A 20,910-nucleotide genomic window follows, 5' to 3' on the forward strand; every position below is an offset into this window, starting at 1 on the left:
ACCGCTCGCAATATTTTGTGCAGCTCAAAACTTTCGGAGCGGTAGGAGGGCCCCTCGAGAAACATCAGCGGTGGCCGAACGTATACGGCGTTGCTTTAACGGGGGCCAACTTTTGTTAAACGGTGGTGAACGGTTACGAGCGGTGGTGAATTTTTTTCACCGCTCCAGGAACGCTCCAGCAAAGTTCGGGCAGTGTGACCGGGGCCTAAAGTTGTTGTTGTTTCTGTAGGAACAGCTCATACACTGGGACTTGAACAGCAGACGCTCCACTCAGTCTGAGACTAATAATAAGCAGATTAAAAAATGTTGTTGTTTTTTATATATATATATATATATATATATATATATATATATATATATATATATATATAAATAAAGTAATTCTCATAATTGTTGCGGTGATTTTTTTTGGCTCGGGGACATCTATCATTTTCTAGAAGCAGTTTTAGGTTTAAGCACTCTAGTCTCAGTACTGCTTTCCGTTTCTTCGGTAAAATAACAAGCTGCACAGTCCGTCATGTTGTTCCTTACATCGTATACTACTGTATATAGTACATGTTTTCTGAGAGGAATGCAGAAATTGTATGGCTTTTTAACAACACTGACTGAATGCATCGTTAGTTGTCATGACAATCTGAGTGGATATTAAATGTTTTTGGGGTTTTTTTTTTGCTAAGGTACCATTGAAGTCATCATTTTTTTCGCAGGAATTTGTCAGTCAGGTTTTTGCAAATTACTTTTTTAGTAAACCTAAATATCATGACCGCTGTCTTTCCAGGGTCTGTGTGCATGCATACTATTTCATTTGTGTGCATCTAAAAGATTTGCTGTACATGTGCCTCTGCAGAATGCCTGTATACGTTTCCGTGCCAGTGGAACTACAGACCTGATCACTGCATGTATGGCAGCAACTGCAAGGAAGCAGAGGAAGAGGGTGTGTCTATTCTCCATGGCAACCGTGGCGTTTACCATGATGACAAGCAGCCAGCTTTTAAAGTGGTCTACGATTCTATACGTGATGTGAGTCATCTCATCTCTCTACATGGGCTCATATAAAAAGAAGTATATGGGTTTGATAGCCCTAAAGGTCAGTTTCCTGATCAGTGGGTTTTTTTTTTCTCTCTCTCTCTCTCTCCCATGTGCCAGTGCAACTAATTGAGCTCCTGATGAGCTTGATAATTACATTATCGGCTCAGTCGGGTGTGAAGTGAGGAAAATGTCAACCAATCATGTGGGAGCAGTACAATGTATAAAAGGTCAAAAGCTTCAGTTAATGTTCAACATCAGGATGTAAGATCAGTGACTTTGATCGCCTGATCTTTTTCCAGTCTTAAGCCATCTGGTTTCACTGAGCCTGTGCCCACTGCAGCCTCAGATTCCAGCTCAGGTCTTGTGGTGCTGTAGCCCATCCACCTCCAGGTTTGGCTTGTCGTCGAACTTTCTGAGATGCTTTTCTCTTCACTGCAGTTCTAAAGACTGGTTATGTCAGTTACTGTAGACTTTGCCAATTAGAACCAGTCTGACCATTCTCCTTTGACCTGTCTCATCAGCAGTCTGCTTCCACGTACAGACTGGGTTGGTTTTTATTCCCCGCTGGCCGAAAGGCCCGAAGGGGGATTATGTTGTGGCGATTTCCATCCGTCCGTTCGTCCCGGGAAGGGTACTCACCTTCTGAAATCAACTCCGGAAATCCGGATATTTGACAAAACTCTTGAAAATCTCCGGTTTCCCGAATGGAGAAATGTATTTTTCGGATTTTTCGCGTTCCTAGACGCGGCGTAATACTTCGCATCGTCCTTGCCTGGGCGCGGTCCTTAAATAGCCCAAACATAGTTCATTGATTAAAGACAGGTGGTGTTTGTTAACGGCGTGCGTGCCGGAGCTCGTTAGGCGCGCGCGCCTTCAGGTGCATGAGCTAAAGGCCTCTGCATGCTCTTGCGACAAGGCTTTCGCAGATAGCTTTTCGCAGACAGTTGTAATTTATTGTTGAGCGGGGAGTAATAGGCGTGCGCGATGTTATTCACCGGCACAACGAAAGGGGGCGCGAAGTCGCTAGGAGTAGTTGGTGGGTGTGATAGTAGTGTCAGTCCTGCGCGCCTTAAGGCCAATTTATGCTGACAACCCAGTCCTCGCAGACGGTGTCGCAGATAGTGTCTGCGTAGCCCCCCCACCTTCGCAGACCTTGGAGTACCTTGGAGTAGTGTTTATCCTCCGGTTACTTATAATGACTAGAACTTTTTTTTTTTATCATGACTAGAACTGGAGTCGTATAGATGTCTGTACTTCCTCAATCAACCGCTCTTCATGCTGCTCCATCTTCGCTCGTGTTTTTAAAAATGGCGGTCGTGAAAACAAAACAAACCGGGAAAGTAGGGAAGCGGAAGTGCGTGTACAGCGGATGTAGAGTGGACCAATCAGAGCCCTCTTGTCTGCGACGCTGTCTGCGAGGCTTCTGCGGTGATCACAATTTTTGGGAGGTGCGCGCAGAGCGTCTGCGAAGGTGGGGGGGCTACGCAGACACTATCTGCGACACCGTCTGCGAGGACTGGGTTGTCAGCATAAATTGGCCTTAAGGCGCGCAGGACTGACACCATTCTGCGCAAGCGCAACACGATCGCACTAGAAAGCATGTTCAAGCTGCCAGTGTAGCTGCAGTCTTTTTTAGTTGCGAATTACAAGCATTTCCTCTTGTGTTAATAATTGGCCATGTCAAAACAAGCAAAACTTTCCTCCTTCTTTCGACGTGAAGAGAGGTAAGCAATTTATTATAGATTTTTTTCCATCAAAGTTGCATTTTGTGGCTTCAAAGCTAAGTTTTAGTGCCGTTTCTAGAACATCAAGAAAACAGCAATAATGGAAGAGCCGGTTTCTAAGCTGCCTAAAACTAGCAATGGTAATTAATTTTTTGTTAGATAATGCACTCAGGCTGCCAGTCAGTGTGTAACACACCCCTGAAAAATTCTAGCTGCGCCCCTGATTTACATGAGAAATTTGGTATTCATTGGTATGTTTAAATTTGCAGATGATACGAACTAATGTAAACAATTGTCTTCAACTCACATAAATCTGAATTGGAAATGTTTAGTTCACTTTAGCTTCTGCAAACGCACAACTCTACTAAAAGATTGATAAACGAGGCTCAGTGTCCCCAACATTGAAACCTGAAAGCTTTAGAAACTCTAACAGACGTTTACTTTTTAACAGCACTGTTTTGGGATTTTGCTGAGTTTACCTTCAGCTGTCTGATATTTTTCAAAGTAATGAACTGTGTAGCAGGAAAATCACCGCGTTTTCTAAATGCACTCCTGAAAATTACTCATTAACTCGGGGAATTAAATTAGATATTTTTGACATGTTAATCATTAATGTACATGAAAGAAAAAGGCTTAAAAGTTATAACTTGTTTTAGTGAAAATAAGTACTAAAATGCACTAGAATGCAGGGTTTTGCGTGTTATGTTCTCATTCTCATCTCATTATCTGTAGCCGCTTTATCCTGCTCTGCAGGGTCGCAGGCAAGCTGGAGCCTATCCCAGCTGACTACGGGCGAAAGGCGGGGTACACCCTGGACAAGTCGCCAGGTCATCACAGGGCTGACACATAGACACAGACAACCATTCACACTCACATTCACACCTACGGTCAATTTAGAGTCACCAGTTAACCTAACCTGCATGTCTTTGGACTGTGGGGGAAACCGGAGCACCCGGAGGAAACCCATGCGGACACGGGGAGAACATGCAAACTCCACACAGAAAGGCCCTCGCCGGCCACGGGACTCGAACCCGGACCTTCTTGCTGTGAGGCGACAGCGCTAACCGCTACACCACCGCGCCGCCCGCGTGTTGTTATTAAAATATTTTCGGGGGGACGTTGCCCCCCATCTTAGTTTGACTTTCAAAATTTCAGGATTTTTTTCTTTGCTCCACTTTCATCTCTACTCTCAGAATTTTTGGAGGAAACTTGACAGGATTCTTTGTCGGTAATACGCATACGGTAATTTCATTCAATTCAGTCGCATTTAACTGGAGTTACGGCATCGTTGCCAGCGGGGGATACTGTGCTCTCGGAGCACTCTTGGTTTTTTTTTTTTTCCATACCATTTTGTATAAACTCTAGAGACTGTTATGAGTGAAAATCCCTGCATCTGCACGATTTTAACGCGTTGGTGTTCCTAACAAAGTGACCAGCGGCTTTTCTGTCGTTCAGATACGACGTGCATTGTGATTTTTTGTGACACGTTCATAATTTTTAACCTCTGGTTGCGAAGCCCTGAGGTGATCATGTATTCCTTTTTCTTATATTTCAGTATCCTGTTGGGGAAAACCTGTTCCAGTCCTTGTTTTATCCTCTCCAGACCAAATTCTTGGACACGGTCAACACGCTATGCGGCAGAGTTCCTCAAGTGTTTCTGAAGCAGATCGAGAAGACCCTGAAGGCCGTGTTTGAGCAGAAAGTGGTCCGCCACGCTCGGCCGCTACACAGACAGCATCGCTGAATCGCAACAGATACGGTTCCTAAATGACCAAGAAGAACCGATTCTCCAAAACCAGCGTTGCTTTTTTGTTTGTTTGTTTTTTTTAAATGGAACGTGTGCAATACCAAGAACGCAGTGTGGTTTCCTGACCAGTGTTCTCTGTCTGGAAGGGATGAGGCAGAGCTTCTTGGACAGACAGGCTTTTAAGCAGTGGTTATTATGGAGTCAATGGGAGCTTGATGAAGGGGTTGCTCTCCAAAGAACTAAACCACTTGAGTAGAAGAGCAGTGCAAAAAAAAAAAAAAAGTCCATAAGGTTACTACCTAGAAAGGTATTGGGTTGAATTAATTTAGCAGGATTTTTAATTTTTTTCAGAAAAGTTGGTATAAATGATGGAGATGTTAAAATAGCAACATTTTTCTCTTCCGCAGTGTGCCAGAGCAGCAGATTGCACACTCCTATATTATTAGTTTGACTCTCGTTGCAAAGAATATGAAGGTAACTGCTTGGCAGCAGACACAGACATGTTGAAAATGCAACTGGGGACCAGACTGTGGGTCAGACAGGGGCAAGAACAGGGTGGCGTAGCACTTGAATGTGCACTGTTCATATTCAGAGCAAATGTTTTCGAAGTAAGCAAATGGCAGCGTTGCCTGGGGGCAGTGTTGGAGAGCTGAATGACTGTTGCCTGATAATGGGCTACTTTCATTCATTTCAGTCATCAGATCATGTTTGCTGTTTACCACTTTGGCTCTTCGGCACTAAAATTCTAGTTTACACATACACCCGGTCTACAACAGAACCCTGCCCGTGTCCTAATCCATAAATAACGTGAAGTATGTGCACATTCCTGTGATTCATAATAAGGTACAGACACAGCATAAAGCTCACTTTTTTTTTTTCTTTTCAACACGACAGTATTATGTTGGCATAGAAACCACTGAAACGCAGCACAATATTGTCTGTGGTTTTTTAAAAAAAAACTTGCATGATTCAGTTTTTGGGGGTTTTTTTGTGTGAAATGCATGCTTTTAAAATTGGATACGACACAGATTTGACCTCTCGTAGGATTCCGCAAGACATAAAATACGGCACTGAAATTGCTTTTGGGAACTAATATACTGCTAATGCAGCAGCATTATTCGGAGACATTTGTGCTGTTATTTCCATCTTGTGGCAAGAACCGATAAAAAACCCAAACTCGTCATATAACTCACTCAGGATTGTTTTTCTGCTCCGTGCCCCCTTTCAAGGTTGTGCAACGTCCTGCACACACTCACTGATCATTAATCATCATTCCCCGGAAGTGTGTTGCATATATAATAAGCTATGTGGATCATTGCGTATGTGGAGCATGTCTTCAAGTCAAGATCCAATTCCAAAATCCTGCCTCTTATCAGGTGAGGGGTAGAAACTAGTGTCGTCAAGCTAATTATTTCATATTACAATTATTTTAGGGCGTACAGTACATTTACGCATTCATAATTCACATAATGTGAGGATGTGAGAGTAGTAGGTGTCTACTGGAGGAAATTTCAAAGGATAAATCCACCCTGAATGATTTCCATGGTAACCTTTATAATTAATGGGATCGTCAATGTCATCCAAATTTGTTTTTTTGTGTGTGTGTAATGGAATTCTGAGCAGACATTTTGAATTTCCTCTTTCACTGATATGCTGGTCTGTTTTCATTTCGGTTAAAGATTTCCGACATTTTAACAATTATTCCACAAAATCGAGTCGTACAGTACATGAGCTGATAGCCGACGAGCCGTGTACGATGGGATCGAGTGGAATAACTGTTTTATTCTATCCACGTTCACTGGATTTTGAGAAACGGAGCATTTTTATTTTTTGCAAATGCGATAAATTAAAACTTTATACAAAACGACGAAATCATTTCTGCTTAGCGGGCACGTGACATCGCGTACGTGCGTAATGAGATGTTCAAATTTTATTTTTCTTTGAGCTTTTGAACAGCTAAAAAAAAAAATTCAACAAGTTTTAATGCATAAAGATGAATGTAAACAAACCAGCAAAATGACAGTAGCAGTTTGTGAAAAATGCTATAATAATTCTTGAAAAATTATTTTAGAAAAGATACGTTCTTACCATCAAATACTTTCATTCCATATGTTGTTGGGTTTTTTTGGGGGGGGGATTGAGTTATTTCATTCTTCAGCAGCATGCTCCGCCATTTTGTTTTTCTCTACTCACGGTATATGAGCTGATATCCTCGTCGTAGAGTAGCCAATCAGAGCGTGCGACTGCTCATATCCAGTGAATGTGAACATAATACTACCCATTGTTAGTGTTGCAGTAACCTTTATCCTGCTTTCGATTTGCCTCATAAGAACGTTTTCAACCTCTGCGCATTTAACACACCCGAAGTTGGGGAGGACATGAAACCCTTCATGTTTGTCCTTTGTTAGCAACAAGCCAGCCAGCTAACTGTGCTGAGTGATGCACGTTTTCCTTCTCAAAACAGCAAACTGGTATATTCGCTGTTCCAGATCCGTTTAGTTGTTAAATCTAGATGTTGATCGATCCGAAGCGAATGTATACAGCAGAACTGAATAGCCCCCAAGCATAACTACATCACTTGTTTATTGCAATGCATTATGGGGGATAGCCGGGGTCGGTAGCTGTGCAATATAGCAGATGTTAGATTAATTTCGCGTGAGAGGAGCATTTTTGCCACGCTGTGTCATGGAAGACAATGAAATTGGTGATTTCAAGAGGTGGATAACATGTTGAGGGTTTACAGCAGGAAAATCTGAATCCAAATCAAGCTTGGTGAGAAGGTAAGACATAAGCGACAAGAATTCGTACAACCTAGAGATTGACCGAGTCTACCACACTGTACTACATCATCAAGTCTCAGAATGTCTTATCAAAACATAAATGAGTGATTTAGTTATCAAGAAACATTACCAAAAAAAAAAACCTTTGTAAACCCGCTGATCTGCCGTGTCATGTTCAGTATAAATGCATTTACTTCAATAAATGCCGCTAGTGAGGTACACTGAACATTATACACACCCGAAAGAGAACCCTTCATGGTTTGGGAGTTTTATCGGTCCGACAGGCTCGTTCGGCTGCCGAGTGCTTCGGTACTTTGAGAGGCAAAGGCCGAAGAATGCTTATTTGTTTTACAGGCTTTGGAATATCCCTAGTTTCAGATGATGAGCAGTGTCGATTGTTATAATCTGCTATTGAGGTATTTCACCCACGTGACCAAGTCATGTGATGCTGCCATTTTGAACGGCACGGCTCGAATCAGTTTGAATGCGAGGAAGGCGACAAACGAAAAACATGAAAGAAAAAGGAGCGAGATGCAGAAAACACCTTCACTATCCAGCAACGTAGGGCATTTACAGGGCAAGCAGAGGGAGAGGTATTTGCAAAAATTGAGGTTAGCAGGCTTAGAGAACGACGTTTACCTGCTTCCACCAGGATTGCTCACTGACGTACGGAAGTACACGAAGCCCTCGTCTTTACCTGACTTCGGCCCACATGATCTGTATACCTATGTCGTTAAAAACCCATCGCCATACACAGGTATTGATCTGAAAGCGTATAAGAGTTTGGATGCCTACAAATATTTTGTCAGGCTGGGTAACATGCCTACATCAGCGGGTCGTCCCTGGAGCCGGTGGTCGCCATCTTATTACAGCTAAGGTTTGTTCACATTTTCATTTACTTTTGGTCCTCAGGATAAACAAAATGTTATTAAATGTCATTGAAATAACTTCTTAGTCTGTTGAGACATGGCCCATTATAAATTTGCTGTTACCAGGCAATGACCAAGAACTGCATTATTAGGGTCGGTGTAGTTGTAGCAGTGTACTAGCAGCTAGCTGTTAGCACTAGCTAATGTCAACAACAGTAGCTAGTATGTTACTGTAGCAATGTTTACGTTCAGTCATTTGGATGACTGTTAAAACCTTTCAGTCTTAAGTTTTTCCTTTACTGGATTTACTAGTTTACTGAGCTAGCGTGCTCGGGCAAGCTGGGAGCTAGCGCGCGCTAGCCTGCCTACTGTTGTTGACATTAGCTAGCTTGACGTTCAAAATGGCGGACACCGGGGCGTCACGTGACCCTGTGACGTCAGGTGAAATACCTCAATAACCGAAGGCTGTTCCGCACACCATGGAAATAATGCTGGGTCACAGTTTAAGTCAGTCTTTTTCCCACCAGAGAAATGCAGGATACAAACACTTGTCCATTTCGAAGGTTTTCGTTGCGGATTAAACTCCTCCATTTCTTTCTTCTCGACTGGCAGCTGATAAAAGCTCAAATTAGGTGTTCTCTTTGTTGTAGAGATAGTTAGTTAGGCACACAGCAATTCACCTTAGGCACGGTTAAAACCGGTTAGACAGAACAATGCAGTGTTTAACAAAGGAGAAAGTAAACAATATAGCAGAGCTGACCCCATGTATCGCCCATAATGCATTGCGGTAAACAAGCGATGATGTAGTCCTGGGTTAGGGTTATTAAAGGTAAGAAGTGCTGCTTTGTTTACTTCTGATCGGGTGCACAGCCATGTTAGATTGATGTCACTCTGCAAACTGGGAAGGAGCTCATTATTGAGAAGATGAGCAAGCAGGAATTAAGTTGATTGGAGAGTTTTCTTTGGCTTTTCCTGTTGGAGGTTAAGAAATAAAAGTTGCGACCAAGTCGAACGCAGAATCAGCCCTCACTTAAAGGAACAGTCCACCGTATTTCCATAATGAAATATGCTCTTATCTGAATTGAGACGAGCTGCTCCGTACCTCTCCAAGCTTTGTGCGACCTCCCAGTCAGTCAGACGCGCTGTCACTCCTGTTAGCAATGTAGCTAGGCTCAGCATGGCCAACGGTATTTTTTTGGGGCTGTAGTTAGATGCGACCAAACTCTTCCGCGTTTTTCCTGTTTACATAGGTTTATATGACCAGTGATATGAAACAAGTTCAGTTACACAAATTGAAATGTGGCGATTTTCTATGCTATGGAAAGTCCGCACTATAATGACAGGCGTACTAACAACACCTGCGCGCTTCGGCAGCGCATTGATATCTGAGCTCCGTATCAATGCGCTGCCGAAGCGCGCAGAAGGTGTTAGTACGCCTGTCATTATAGTGCGGACTTTCCATAGCATAGAAAATCGCTACGTTTCAATTTGTGTAACTGAACTTGTTTCATGTCACTGGTCATATAAACCTATGTAAACAGGAAAAACGCGGAAGAGTTTGGTCGCATCTAACTACAGCCCCAAAAAATACCATTGGCCATGCTGAGCCTAGCTACATTGCTAACAGGCGTGACAGCGCGTCTGACTGCGTCTGACTAACTGGGAGGTCGTGCAAAGCTCGGAGAGGTACGGAGCAGCTCGTCTCAATTCAGATAAGAGCATATTTCATTATGGAAGTACGGTGGACTGTTCCTTTAACCTCTGCTAACAGAGAGATGAAGGCTGGAAAAATGGTGCATGAGAAAAGAAGGCCTTGTTTTTAGGAGCTAACGGGAAAATATGATCATTTTCACTTCTGTTTGAGATCGTTAAGATCTTTTCTCTTGTTAATTAAGAATTATTCGCTGAAGGCAAAGTGAATATCGGTGATATTCACTGAGACTGAGGCAGATGATTGTTTTAGCGTAAATACACAGGTGATTTTTTTTTTTTTTAAATCATATTAAAAGATTATTTCAAACTTCAAAAGCGGCATGCAAATGTAATAAAGGAACAATGCAGACTCGTCACGTATCTACGCTGAGTCACATATAAAATAATTTGCTTTGAAATAGATAAAATAAATCAGCATTCCATCTGACCTTTGAATACTGTTAGACCAAACTTCGTAGCATCTTTAGTGATTTTAGGAACAGTATTTTCTTTCATAACTTGTAATTCTTCCTCACTTACGTTGACAAAGCGATTGGCCGCCATTTTGCTGCGAGTTGCTCAAGGTGATTATCAAGAAACAGTCTGCATTTCTTGACCAATCAGCGCACGCGATTTCCTATAATCACCTGCGTATTTATACTTAACACAATTATAACTGTACAAGCAAATTTCTCACAGGAATAATGAAAGTACAGTGTCAACCAACATATCAGTACCAGAATTACAAATCACGTCAAATATGTTCAAATTTATTGTGTTTCAGGGAAGAGTTTTCCTTTAAATAGTTATACTTGGTATGGAAGCATACATTTCACATAAAAATAAAAACGCACCAAAATTGTTTACAGTGCATTTTCCTAGGGTAAGCACGGACCTGTCCTTGAACAACCATGTTCAAGCTTCCCAAAGTTACAGAAATGACCAGGAACCATACATCTGCTAAATATTTTTGTGATATTTGCTTGCTATTGTATTTCAATCTTTATATTGATCATGTTTATACCCATTTTATCTGAAGACCTGAAACAAAAAGAAAAAAAAAAAGCAGAGAAAGTGTTGTAAATAATATGACCTAAATGTGACCATCAGCACACTGTGCTTTTTCTTCTCTGGGACTGGTTTCCAGCATCATCTCACTGCTAATGAATTGGAATATTCTGAAACATACAATGATATATATTTCTGTTTTTATCTGAGGTGTCAATGCATGTCGGAAATGTAATAAATAAAAACGCATAAGCTTTTTCCAGTCTTCTGTTCAGGTTGTTACATAAGAAGCCATAACATTTTGTGTCTGATCATGATTGTGACACGGTCCTGCTGGAAAATCCGGCTCAGTCTGACCAGTTGCTAAAGCACAGGTTGAGCAGATCAAACTGGTCGACCAGCTTTTGCCAGCTGGCAAGTGCTGGTAGCAAGGAACTAGTTTCTGAACTACTGCTACTAATGATATATGATGTTATTTTTAAGAAAATGCACAATATTTAAGATAATTAGTAAAACTCAAGTTTTAATGAGCAATTATTTAAGTAAAAAGGAAGCTGCGCCTTGCCCAGTTGGTAGCCGTCATATGATGGGAAGACTTATCTGGTGGGTGGGAATTTGCCAAGCCTAAATTGGGGAGAAAGTGCGTGTGTGCACGCGTGTTTTATTTATTTATTTTTATTTTTTAATCTAACAAAAGGTTCTACTATATACAGTGTCTTGCAAAAGTATTCATCCCCCTTGGTGTTTGTCCTGTTTTGTCACGTTACAAGCTGGAATTAAAATGGATTTTTGGGTGGTTAACAACATTTCTACCACTGTAAAGGTGCAAGTTGCTGTTTTATTGTAACAACCAATAAGATAAAAAAAAAAAAAAAACAGAAATCTGGAGTGTGCACAGGTATTCACCCCCTTTACATATAAAACCCCTAAATAAGAGCTGGTCCAACCAATTCACTTTATAAATCACTGTAATATGTCCCTGATGTGGGTGGAGTACAGAAGCACAGCAGGAGAGAGATAACATTCATACACTGGTTTCCGTTTTGCTTTTCAGCTTTAACATCTGTTTATATACGCACACACCCTGATGTGTTCTGGTCTGGGGAGCTCCCTTCTCTCTGCTCTCTCCCTCCTTTTCTATCGTCCACCATCACTGCAACACACAACATTGACAACAGGTGCATGGACTTTACCACTCACCTTCCCTGACCCTGCCCTCTATTCACAAACTGACACTAGACCACGCCCCTGCTGCTACATACCCCCACCACCCGACTCAGGCCGGGGAGCCGTCCGGCCTGCAGTGGACACACACCCCCACCCACCCCCGACGGGACAGGAAGTCCGCCACCACCATCTGCACCCCCAGCCTGTGGACCGCCTCGAATTTAAACAGCTGGAGGGCAAGATATCAGTGGGTGATCTGCGCATTGGTGGAGCCACTGGAGGGGTGCGTGGTCCAAACAGAGGGTGAAAGGGTGCCCCAGCAGGTAGTATCGGAGGATGAGGACCGTCCACTTGATGGCCAGGCACTCCTTTTTGATGGTGTTGTACTTGCTTTCATGCATCGAGAGCTTGCAGCTGATGGACAGTGTGGCGTGTTCTTTGCCGTCCACCTCCTGGGACAAAACAGTCCTCTGTCCAATGCGTCCATCTGCAAAATAAAATGGAGAGAGAAGTCAGGGGAGTGTAAAAGTGGCCCCCCCACACAGTGCAGCTTTTACCTTGGTGAAAGCCTGTTGGCACTGCTCTGTTCACTGGACCAGATCTGGTGCTCCCTTTTTAGTGAGATCAGTCAGCAGGCTGGTGACGTCCGAATAATTAGGTATGAACCTATGACCGTAGCCAGCCAGCCCCAGGAACTGTCTCACCCCCTTTTTGGTCTTGGGGCCCAGGCAGGCTGCAATCGCTGCAGTCTTGCCAATTTGGGGACGCACCTGCCCATGACCCACGTGGAAACCCAGATACCGTACTTCCAACTGCACACTTTTTCAGGTTAGCTATGAGACCCGCATGCCTCAGCAACTTGAGGATAACCCTAAGGTGTTCAAGATGCCGTGGCCAATCATTGCTGTATGTGATAATGTCATCAAGGTACACTGCCGCATAGGTGGCATAGGGACGGAGAATCTTGCCCATGAAATGTAGCGGGAGCCCCAAATAACCCAAAAGGAAGCGTGACAAACTGGTGTAATCCAAATAGTGTGGGAAAAGGCTGTTTTCTCTTGGGATAGAGGAGTCAAGGGGATCTGCCAATATGCCTTTGTTAAATCCAGTGTCCAGTGCAAGCAGCACATAACTGATTGAGCAACTCATCAATGCGAGGCATTGGGTATGCGTCGAATTTAGACACCACGTTGACTCTTCTATAGTCTACACAGAACTGGACCGACCCGTCGGTCTTGGGTACCAGGACCCACCGGGCTGCTCCAGTCACTGTGTGACTCCTCAATTATGCCTATGTCAAGCATGCCCTTGTTCATCCCGAACCACCTTTTTTTGTGTGTGTGTTCGGGTAAGCGTTAAGGGCGGCTGCGCACCACCACTCCCTGGGGCGTTTCAATGTAGTGTTCTATGAGGTGGGTGCGGCTGGGAAGGGGCGAGAACGCATCAGAAAACTCCTCTTGCAACTTGGCAACCTCTGCAAGTTGGGCTGGTGAGAGGTGGTCTCCACAAGGGTCCAGAGTGGTTTGGGTTGCTGCTTTGGTTGTTTTTAACCTCCAGCTCCGCCTTTTCCGGAACTACCAACACCACAGGGACTCCCTTGTTCCAACATTTTAATAGGTTGAGGTGATATATTTGCAGAGCTCCGCCTCATCCATTCGCTTCACCTCATAGTTGATGTCCCCGATTCACCATTCGACCTCGAAGGGCCCTGGCCACTTGGCGACTTGACGTGGGCAATAACATGAATACTTTGTCTCCTGGAGTGAACTCCCTGAAGCACACGCCCCTGTCGTACAGCCAGGTTTGACGCTCTTGTGCCTGCCATAAATTCTCCTGGGTTAAGTGTGTGAGGGTGTGGAGCTTTGCACGCAAATCGAGAACATATTGAATTTCGTTCTTGCTAGTTGAAGGTCCCTCCTCCCAATTTTCCCGCAGCACATCCAAAATTCTGCGCGGCTTTCGCCCATATAATAATTCAAACAGTGAAAACCCCGTGGAGGTTTGCAGGACCCCTCGTACTGCGAATAACAGGGGCTCGAGCCATTTATCCCAATTACGTGCATCCTCACTTACAAATTTCTGAATTAATTTTTTTTTAAGTGTTTGATTAAATTGCTCTACTAAGCCATCTGTTTGTGGGTGATAGATGCTGGTGCAGATATGTTTAATTCCCAAGAACTCATACAGTTCGCACAGTGTGCGTAATGTAAACGTAGTGTCTTGGTCCATCAGGATTTCTTTTGGAATCCCGACCTGGGAGATAACACGGAAGAGCGCTTCCGCAATACTGCATGCAAAGATATTGCGGAGAGGCACTGCCTCCAGATATCGTGTTGCATAGTCCACCAGAACTAAAAGCAATATCCTCATACTGACTGATCTAATGGCCCAACGAGATCCATATCGATTCTCTGGAAGGGGGTCTCTATTAGAGGGAGCAGGCGTAAAGGCGCTTTTGGAGTGGCTGCGGGATTTACTAATTGGCATTCGCGGCATGCCGCACACCACCGACGGACATCCCCGTGAATCCCTGGCCAACAGAACTAGGCCATTATTCGAGCTAGTGTTTTATCCTGTGCTAAGTGTCCGTCCATGGAATTAAAGTGAGCTGCATGGAACACGAGTTCCCGACGGCTCTTAGGGATTAACAATGTTATCTGTTCACCGGTTTGCAGTGTCCTGCATTACTTGATACAGCCTATCCTTAATAATCGTGAAATAAGTGAAGGCAGGTGCCGCATTTGGCTGGAGAGTTTGACCATCAATTACACTCACTTGGTCAAACGCATGATGCAGAGTCTCGTCTCGCAACTGCTCTAACAGGAAATCCTCGAGGGAATCCCCGAGAGAAGGAGTAAGGGCAAGCTGCTCCTCACTCCTCGCATTGCCCTGACGTGGTGCTGGCGTAGACTGCTCTGTGACAGCTTCCCCAATCAATCCCACACCGGGATCCCCCCGTGACATATCCTTGCAGGACCCACCCCCTATTATGTGTTCCATGAAGTTTCTGAATCCCGGTCAATCCGCCCCCAAAATCAGCGGGTGGGTGAGACGAGGATTAATGCCCACCTTTTATTCTATGCTTTTGTCCCCGAAATAGAATATGGACAGACACTAGAGGATAATTGTGAACATCCCCATGCACGCGCACAACCTTCACCGCTTGTACTCTCCCCAATGCCTTACCTTGCACCAGGCTTTGGTGGATTGAGGTCTGATTACAGCCAGAATCTACCAACGCGCAACATGTATCCCCTTGGACACTTGCTGGTATATGATACGCTCTGGCCCGATCAGGGGCATCAGGGATCTGGACCACAGCTCCCACCTCCATCGCGGAGCACTGACTCTGGAGATGCCCCGGCTCCCTGTACCGCCAGCATACTGGCCCAGGCTTTCCCTCTGCACCGGCGTTATGGGCGTCACTCACCTGAGGTGGAGAAGACAAAGACATGGAAGAGGGAGACGGGAGGACACCACAGGTGCGACAGGCCAGCTGGGGGAGAACAGGATAGGGAAAAGAGAGAGAGAGGAAACGAGAAGAGGCAACCCATCCGCCTGCCGTCGGAACCGCCGCCAGATAGTCCTCTGCCAACTTGATGGCTTGCTTCAGCGACGCCAGGCGATGACACTGGAGCCACTCCACCGTTCCTTCCGGAAGTTGAACGATAAACTGTTCCAGCATCACCAGATCAATAATCCCATCAGCGTCGCGGTCGTCCGCCCTCAGCCACCACCGGCAGGCGTCCCGGAGCTGTTGGCCAAATGCAAACAACCAGCTGACCACCTCCAATGTCAGCGTCCGGAAGCGCTGGTGATATTCCGGGGACCAGCCAACACGCTGCAGGATGGTTCGCTTCAGGTCTGTGTATACGAGCTGGCTGTCAGCGGGGAGCTGCTGCACGGCAAGCAGCGCCTCGCCAGTCAAGAGGGGAAGTAGGCATGCCGCACACTGCTCAATTGGCCACCTCTATATATCAGCCACTTGCTCAAAGAGGGTGATGAAGGCTTCTGGATCGTCGTGTGGGCCCATCTTCATGAGGGTGACGCGGGGAGGGTCCACTGCAGTCGAGGCCCCTGCCGACGTGAGCAGATGCTAGAACGCCTGGCGATCTTCCTGCTGGGCTAGCATCAAGGCTTCAAAGCGTTGCTCTTGCTCCTTCCGGAGGTCGGTCAGCATTTGATGCTGGTTCTGCTGTGTGGTAGCGAGGGCATGGATGAGATATTTAAATGAGGAGGGGTCTCTGAGGTGGTTCCCTTCCATACTCCCAGGTTTCGGCACCACTGTTATATGTCCCTGATGTGGGTGGAGTACAAAAGCATGGCAGGTGAGAGATAATGTTCTCACACTTTCTTTTCCGTTTTGCTTTTCAGTTTTAATATTTGGTGAGACACATGCCCGTGCGTGCGCACACTATTGTGTTCTGGTCTGGGGAGCTCCCTTCTCTCTGCTCTCTCCCTCCTTTTCTATCGTCCACAGTCACTGCAACAAACACACATGCACCATTAATCGACAACCAGTCCATTGACCTTGCCACTCACTTTCCCTGACCCTGCCCTCCATTCACAAACTGCTGCTACAGTCACATAAATGTTTGATTTAAGATCCTGCATGCAATCAGTGTCACATGGTGTCTTTATAAATCAACGTGTTCTGAAAGGACCCTGCCTCTGCAACATGATTTAAGCAAGCAACATGAAAACCAAGGAGCACTCCAAACAGGTCCGAGGCAAAGTTGTGAATAAGTATGGATCAGGGTTGGGTTATAATAAATAAATAATCCCAAACTTTGAATATCCCAGGGAGCACCATTAAATCCATTATAGCAAAAGGGAAAGAATATGGCACCACTACAAACGTGACAAGAGAAGGCCGCCCACCAAAACTCACAGAGCGAGCAAGGAGGGCATTAATCAGAGATGCAATAAGACACCAAAAATAACACTGAAGGAGCTGCAAAGATCCACAGCATAGATGGGCATAGAACCACTTTAAAGGGGAACTCAAGTCATTTTTAAACTTGCTTTATTTTTTAATTAACATATTATTCAATTACGTTTTCGTAACCTTATATCGTGACTGGTATTGGCAACTAATTGCAATTAAATATTATAGCTATCGGCCTGTTCGGTTTTTAGCCATGTTGAATTTAGTTTGTTTGGTCTACAGCACGTATCGCTTATCTGCACGATCTTCACAAGACTTGTGCGAGACTTCAAAACGTGTCAGCACCGTCATTTTGAAAACTGTTTTCCAAACGAAATATTTCACAAAAACGAGTTTAAATGACTATTACTGCCTACTTGTTTCAAACTTTCCTGATTGCTATCAAAACAACACTTCCGCCTTGATTATATCAGCAGTCGAAAGAGGGCACGCGCATCTTTTGACAGCGTTAGCAGATGTTGGTCACTTTGATTTCCGCTGTACGTTTTACTTCCGTCCTACAACGTCTCGTACAGGTCTCAACGAATCTCATTTAGGGCTATTGCTTTGACATGTGGACTGATATATTACATAGCATATTTCAACCACTCATAACTTGCTTTAGCAGTGACAAAATAGCTTTCAAAAAGCATTCCTATATTTAATAAAATGAGAAATAGAATTTTGAGAAAAAAATTTGCCTTCAGTTCTCCTTTAAGCAGTATACCACACAGAGCAGGGCTTTTTGAAAGAGTGGTCAGAAAAACCCCTTGCTTAAGAAAACACGTTTGGAGTTTGCCCATCAGCATGGGGCAGACTCCCCAAACCCATGTAAGAAGATTCTCCGGTCCGATGAGACTAAAATTGAACTTTTTGGCCATCATAGGAAATGCCATGTCTGACACAAACCCAACACTTCCCATCACCCTGAGGACACCATTCCTCCAGTGAAGCATGGTGGTGGCAGCATCATGCTATGGGGATGTTTTTCATCTGCAGGGACAGGAAAGCTGGTCAGGATATCTCATAACTGACTCACACTTTTTTTTTTGACATCACGAGATACATTGATTAAACAATGGGGAAACTATTTTATGTCACATAAGCCATCCTTTGCGGGAATTTTTTGATGAGGAATATAATAACGGTTAGACATTCTTCTTTGCTAAAGAACAGCACTTTCTTTCAAATCCGTTTATGATTACACTATAAGCTTATACAGATTATCCACTATCCAAGTCCCTCTGAATTTGCTGTTCTCTAACATTATTCCCCCCTTACACATATCCCACAATCCACTACGTGGTTGCGAACTTCTGGTGGCCAGGCCCAGGCTGCTGATAAGGGTACAAAAACCAGTGTTGGGCTATATAATCAGTTTTGATGTTCAAATATTGGATGTAAGCTGAAATGTGGTGTTATTAGATTGCTTTTCTAGTTACTGGTTCCATGATATTTTTTGTCAGCACAGAAGCTTTTAATTGGTCATCCTTATATTATCGATACAGCCCTTTCACTTGCTGCATTGTTTATGCAAAATACATGTTCCAACTGCTCAGCACTATAACTTTGGTCAAAAACATTAACAGCGTACGTTTACATCCATCCATTATCTATAGCCGCTTATCCTGTTCTACAGGGTCGCAGGCAAGCTGGAACCTGTCTTAGCTGACTATGGGTGAGAGGCAGGGTACACCCTGGACAAGTTGCCAGGTCCTCACAGCGCTGACATAGAGACAACCATCCATTCATCCCTCTGGTCAGTTTAGAGCCACCAATTAGCCTAACCTGCATGTCTTTGGACTGTGGGGGAAACCAGAGCACCCAGAGGACACCCACGCAGACACAGGGAAAACATGCAAACTCCACACAGAAAGGCCCTTGCTGGCTGCTGGGCACCAGTGCTAACCACTACACCTCTGTGCTGTGTGTACGTTTACATCCATCCATCCATCATCTGTAGCCGCTTATCCTGTTCTACAGGGTCACAGGCAAGCTGGAGCCTATCCCAGCTGACTATGGGCGAGAGGTGGGGTACACCCTGGACAAGTCGCCAGGTCATCGCAGGGCTGACACAGAGACATCCCTTCACACCTCCGGTCAATTTAGAGCCTAACCTGCATGTCTTTGGACTGTGGGGAAACCGGAGCACCTGGAGGAAACCCACGCAGACGGGGGTAGAACATGCAAACTCCACACCGAAAGGCTTTCGCCGGCCGCTAGGCGCCAGTGCTAACCACTCCACCACTGTGCCGCGTATACATTTACATCCATCCATCCATCCATTATCTGTAGGTGCTTATCCTGTTCTACAGGGTCAGAGGCAAGCTGGAGCCTATCCCAGCTGACTATGGGTGAGAGGTGGGGTACACCCTGGACAAGTCGCCACACATAGACACAGACAATTTAGAGTCACCAGTTAACTTTTGGACTGTGGGGGAAACCCACGCGGACATGGGGAGAACATGCAAACTCCACACCGAAAGGCTCTCGCCAGCCGTTAGGTGCCAGTACTAACCACTCTACTACCTTGCCGTGTATACATTTACATCCATTATCTGTAGGCACTTATCCTGTTCTACAGGGTCACAGGCAAGCTGGAGCAAGTCGCCACACATAGACACAGACAATTTAGAGTCACCAGTTAACCTTTGGACTGTGGGGGAAACCGGAGCACCCGGCGGAAACCTACGCGGAGACGGGGAGAACATGCAAACTCTGCACAGAAAGGCCCTCGTCGGCCACGGGGCTCCAACCCGGACCTTCTTGCTGTGAGGCGACAGCGCTAACCACTACACCACCGTGCCGCCCCGCAGTATTAATCCTGGGGGAAAAAAATTCCGTCAAACCATGTAAATCTCATCTCATTATCTCTAGCCGCTTTATCCTGTTCTACAGGGTCGCAGGCAAGCTGGAGCCTATCCCAGCTGACTATGGGCGAAAGGCAGGGTACACCCTGGACAAGTCGCCAGGTCATCACAGGGCTGACACATAGACACAGACAACCATTCACACTCACATTCACACCTACGGTCAATTTAGAGTCACCAGTTAACCTAACCTGCATGTCTTTGGACTGTGGGGGAAACCGGAGCACCCGGAGGAAACCCACGCGGACACGGGGAGAACATGCAAACTCCACACCGAAAGGCTCTCGCTGGCCGCTAGCTGCCAGTACTAACCACTCCACTACCTTGCCGTGTATACATTTACATCCATCCATTATCTGTAGGCACTTATCCTGTTCTACAGGGTCACAGGCAAGCTGGAGCAAGTCGCCACACATAGACACAGACAATTTAGAGTCACCAGTTAACCTTTGGACTGTGGGGGAAACCGGAGCACCCGACGGAAACCTACGCGGACACGGGGAGAACATGCAAACTCTGCACAGAAAGGCCCTCGTCGGCCACGGGGCTCGAACCTGGACCTTCTTGCTGTGAGGCGACAGCGCTAACCACTACACCACCGTGCCGCCCCGCAGTATTAATCCTGGGGGAAAAAAATTCCGTCAAACCATGTAAATCTCATCTCATTATCTCTAGCCGCTTTATCCTGTTCTACAGGGTTGCAGGCAAGCTAGAGCCTATCCCAGCTGACTTCGGGCGAAAGGCGGGGTACACCCTGGACAAGTCGCCAGGTCATCACAGGGCTGACACATAGACACAGACAACCATTCACACTCACACCTACGGTCAATTTAGAGTCACCAGTTAACCTAACCTGCATGTCTTTGGACTGTGGGGGAAACCAGAGCACCCGGAGGAAACCCACGCGGACACGGGGAGAACATGCGTACTCCGCACAGAAAGGCCCTCGTCGGCCACGGGGCTCGAACCCGGACCTTCTTGCTGTGAGGTGACAGCGCTAACCACTACACCAACCTGTAATAATAATTTTGAAAATCCAAACTGATCAGCAGCGCATTAATATTAGCCTGTGATTGGAATTACACCCGGAACTCCTT

At 45.2% G+C, this 20,910-nt stretch overlaps 1 protein-coding gene across 1 annotated transcript in view; it reads left to right on the plus strand.

Annotated features, from left to right (window-relative positions):
• The window catches only part of gxylt2 (glucoside xylosyltransferase 2), a 122,589-nt gene extending 113,390 nt beyond the window's left edge, over window positions 1–9,199 (plus strand). The window contains exons 6-7 of the mRNA XM_060919255.1: window positions 848–1,020; window positions 4,309–9,199. Of these exons, the coding sequence (XP_060775238.1) occupies window positions 848–1,020; window positions 4,309–4,497 (362 nt within the window). The 3' untranslated portion in view covers window positions 4,498–9,199. The remainder of the gene's footprint in view (window positions 1–847; window positions 1,021–4,308) is intronic.
• Window positions 9,200–20,910: the final 11,711 nt, after the last annotated feature.

This window comes from Neoarius graeffei, chromosome 4 (genome assembly GCF_027579695.1).
Source record: "Neoarius graeffei isolate fNeoGra1 chromosome 4, fNeoGra1.pri, whole genome shotgun sequence".
Lineage (NCBI taxonomy): Eukaryota > Metazoa > Chordata > Actinopteri > Siluriformes > Ariidae > Neoarius > Neoarius graeffei.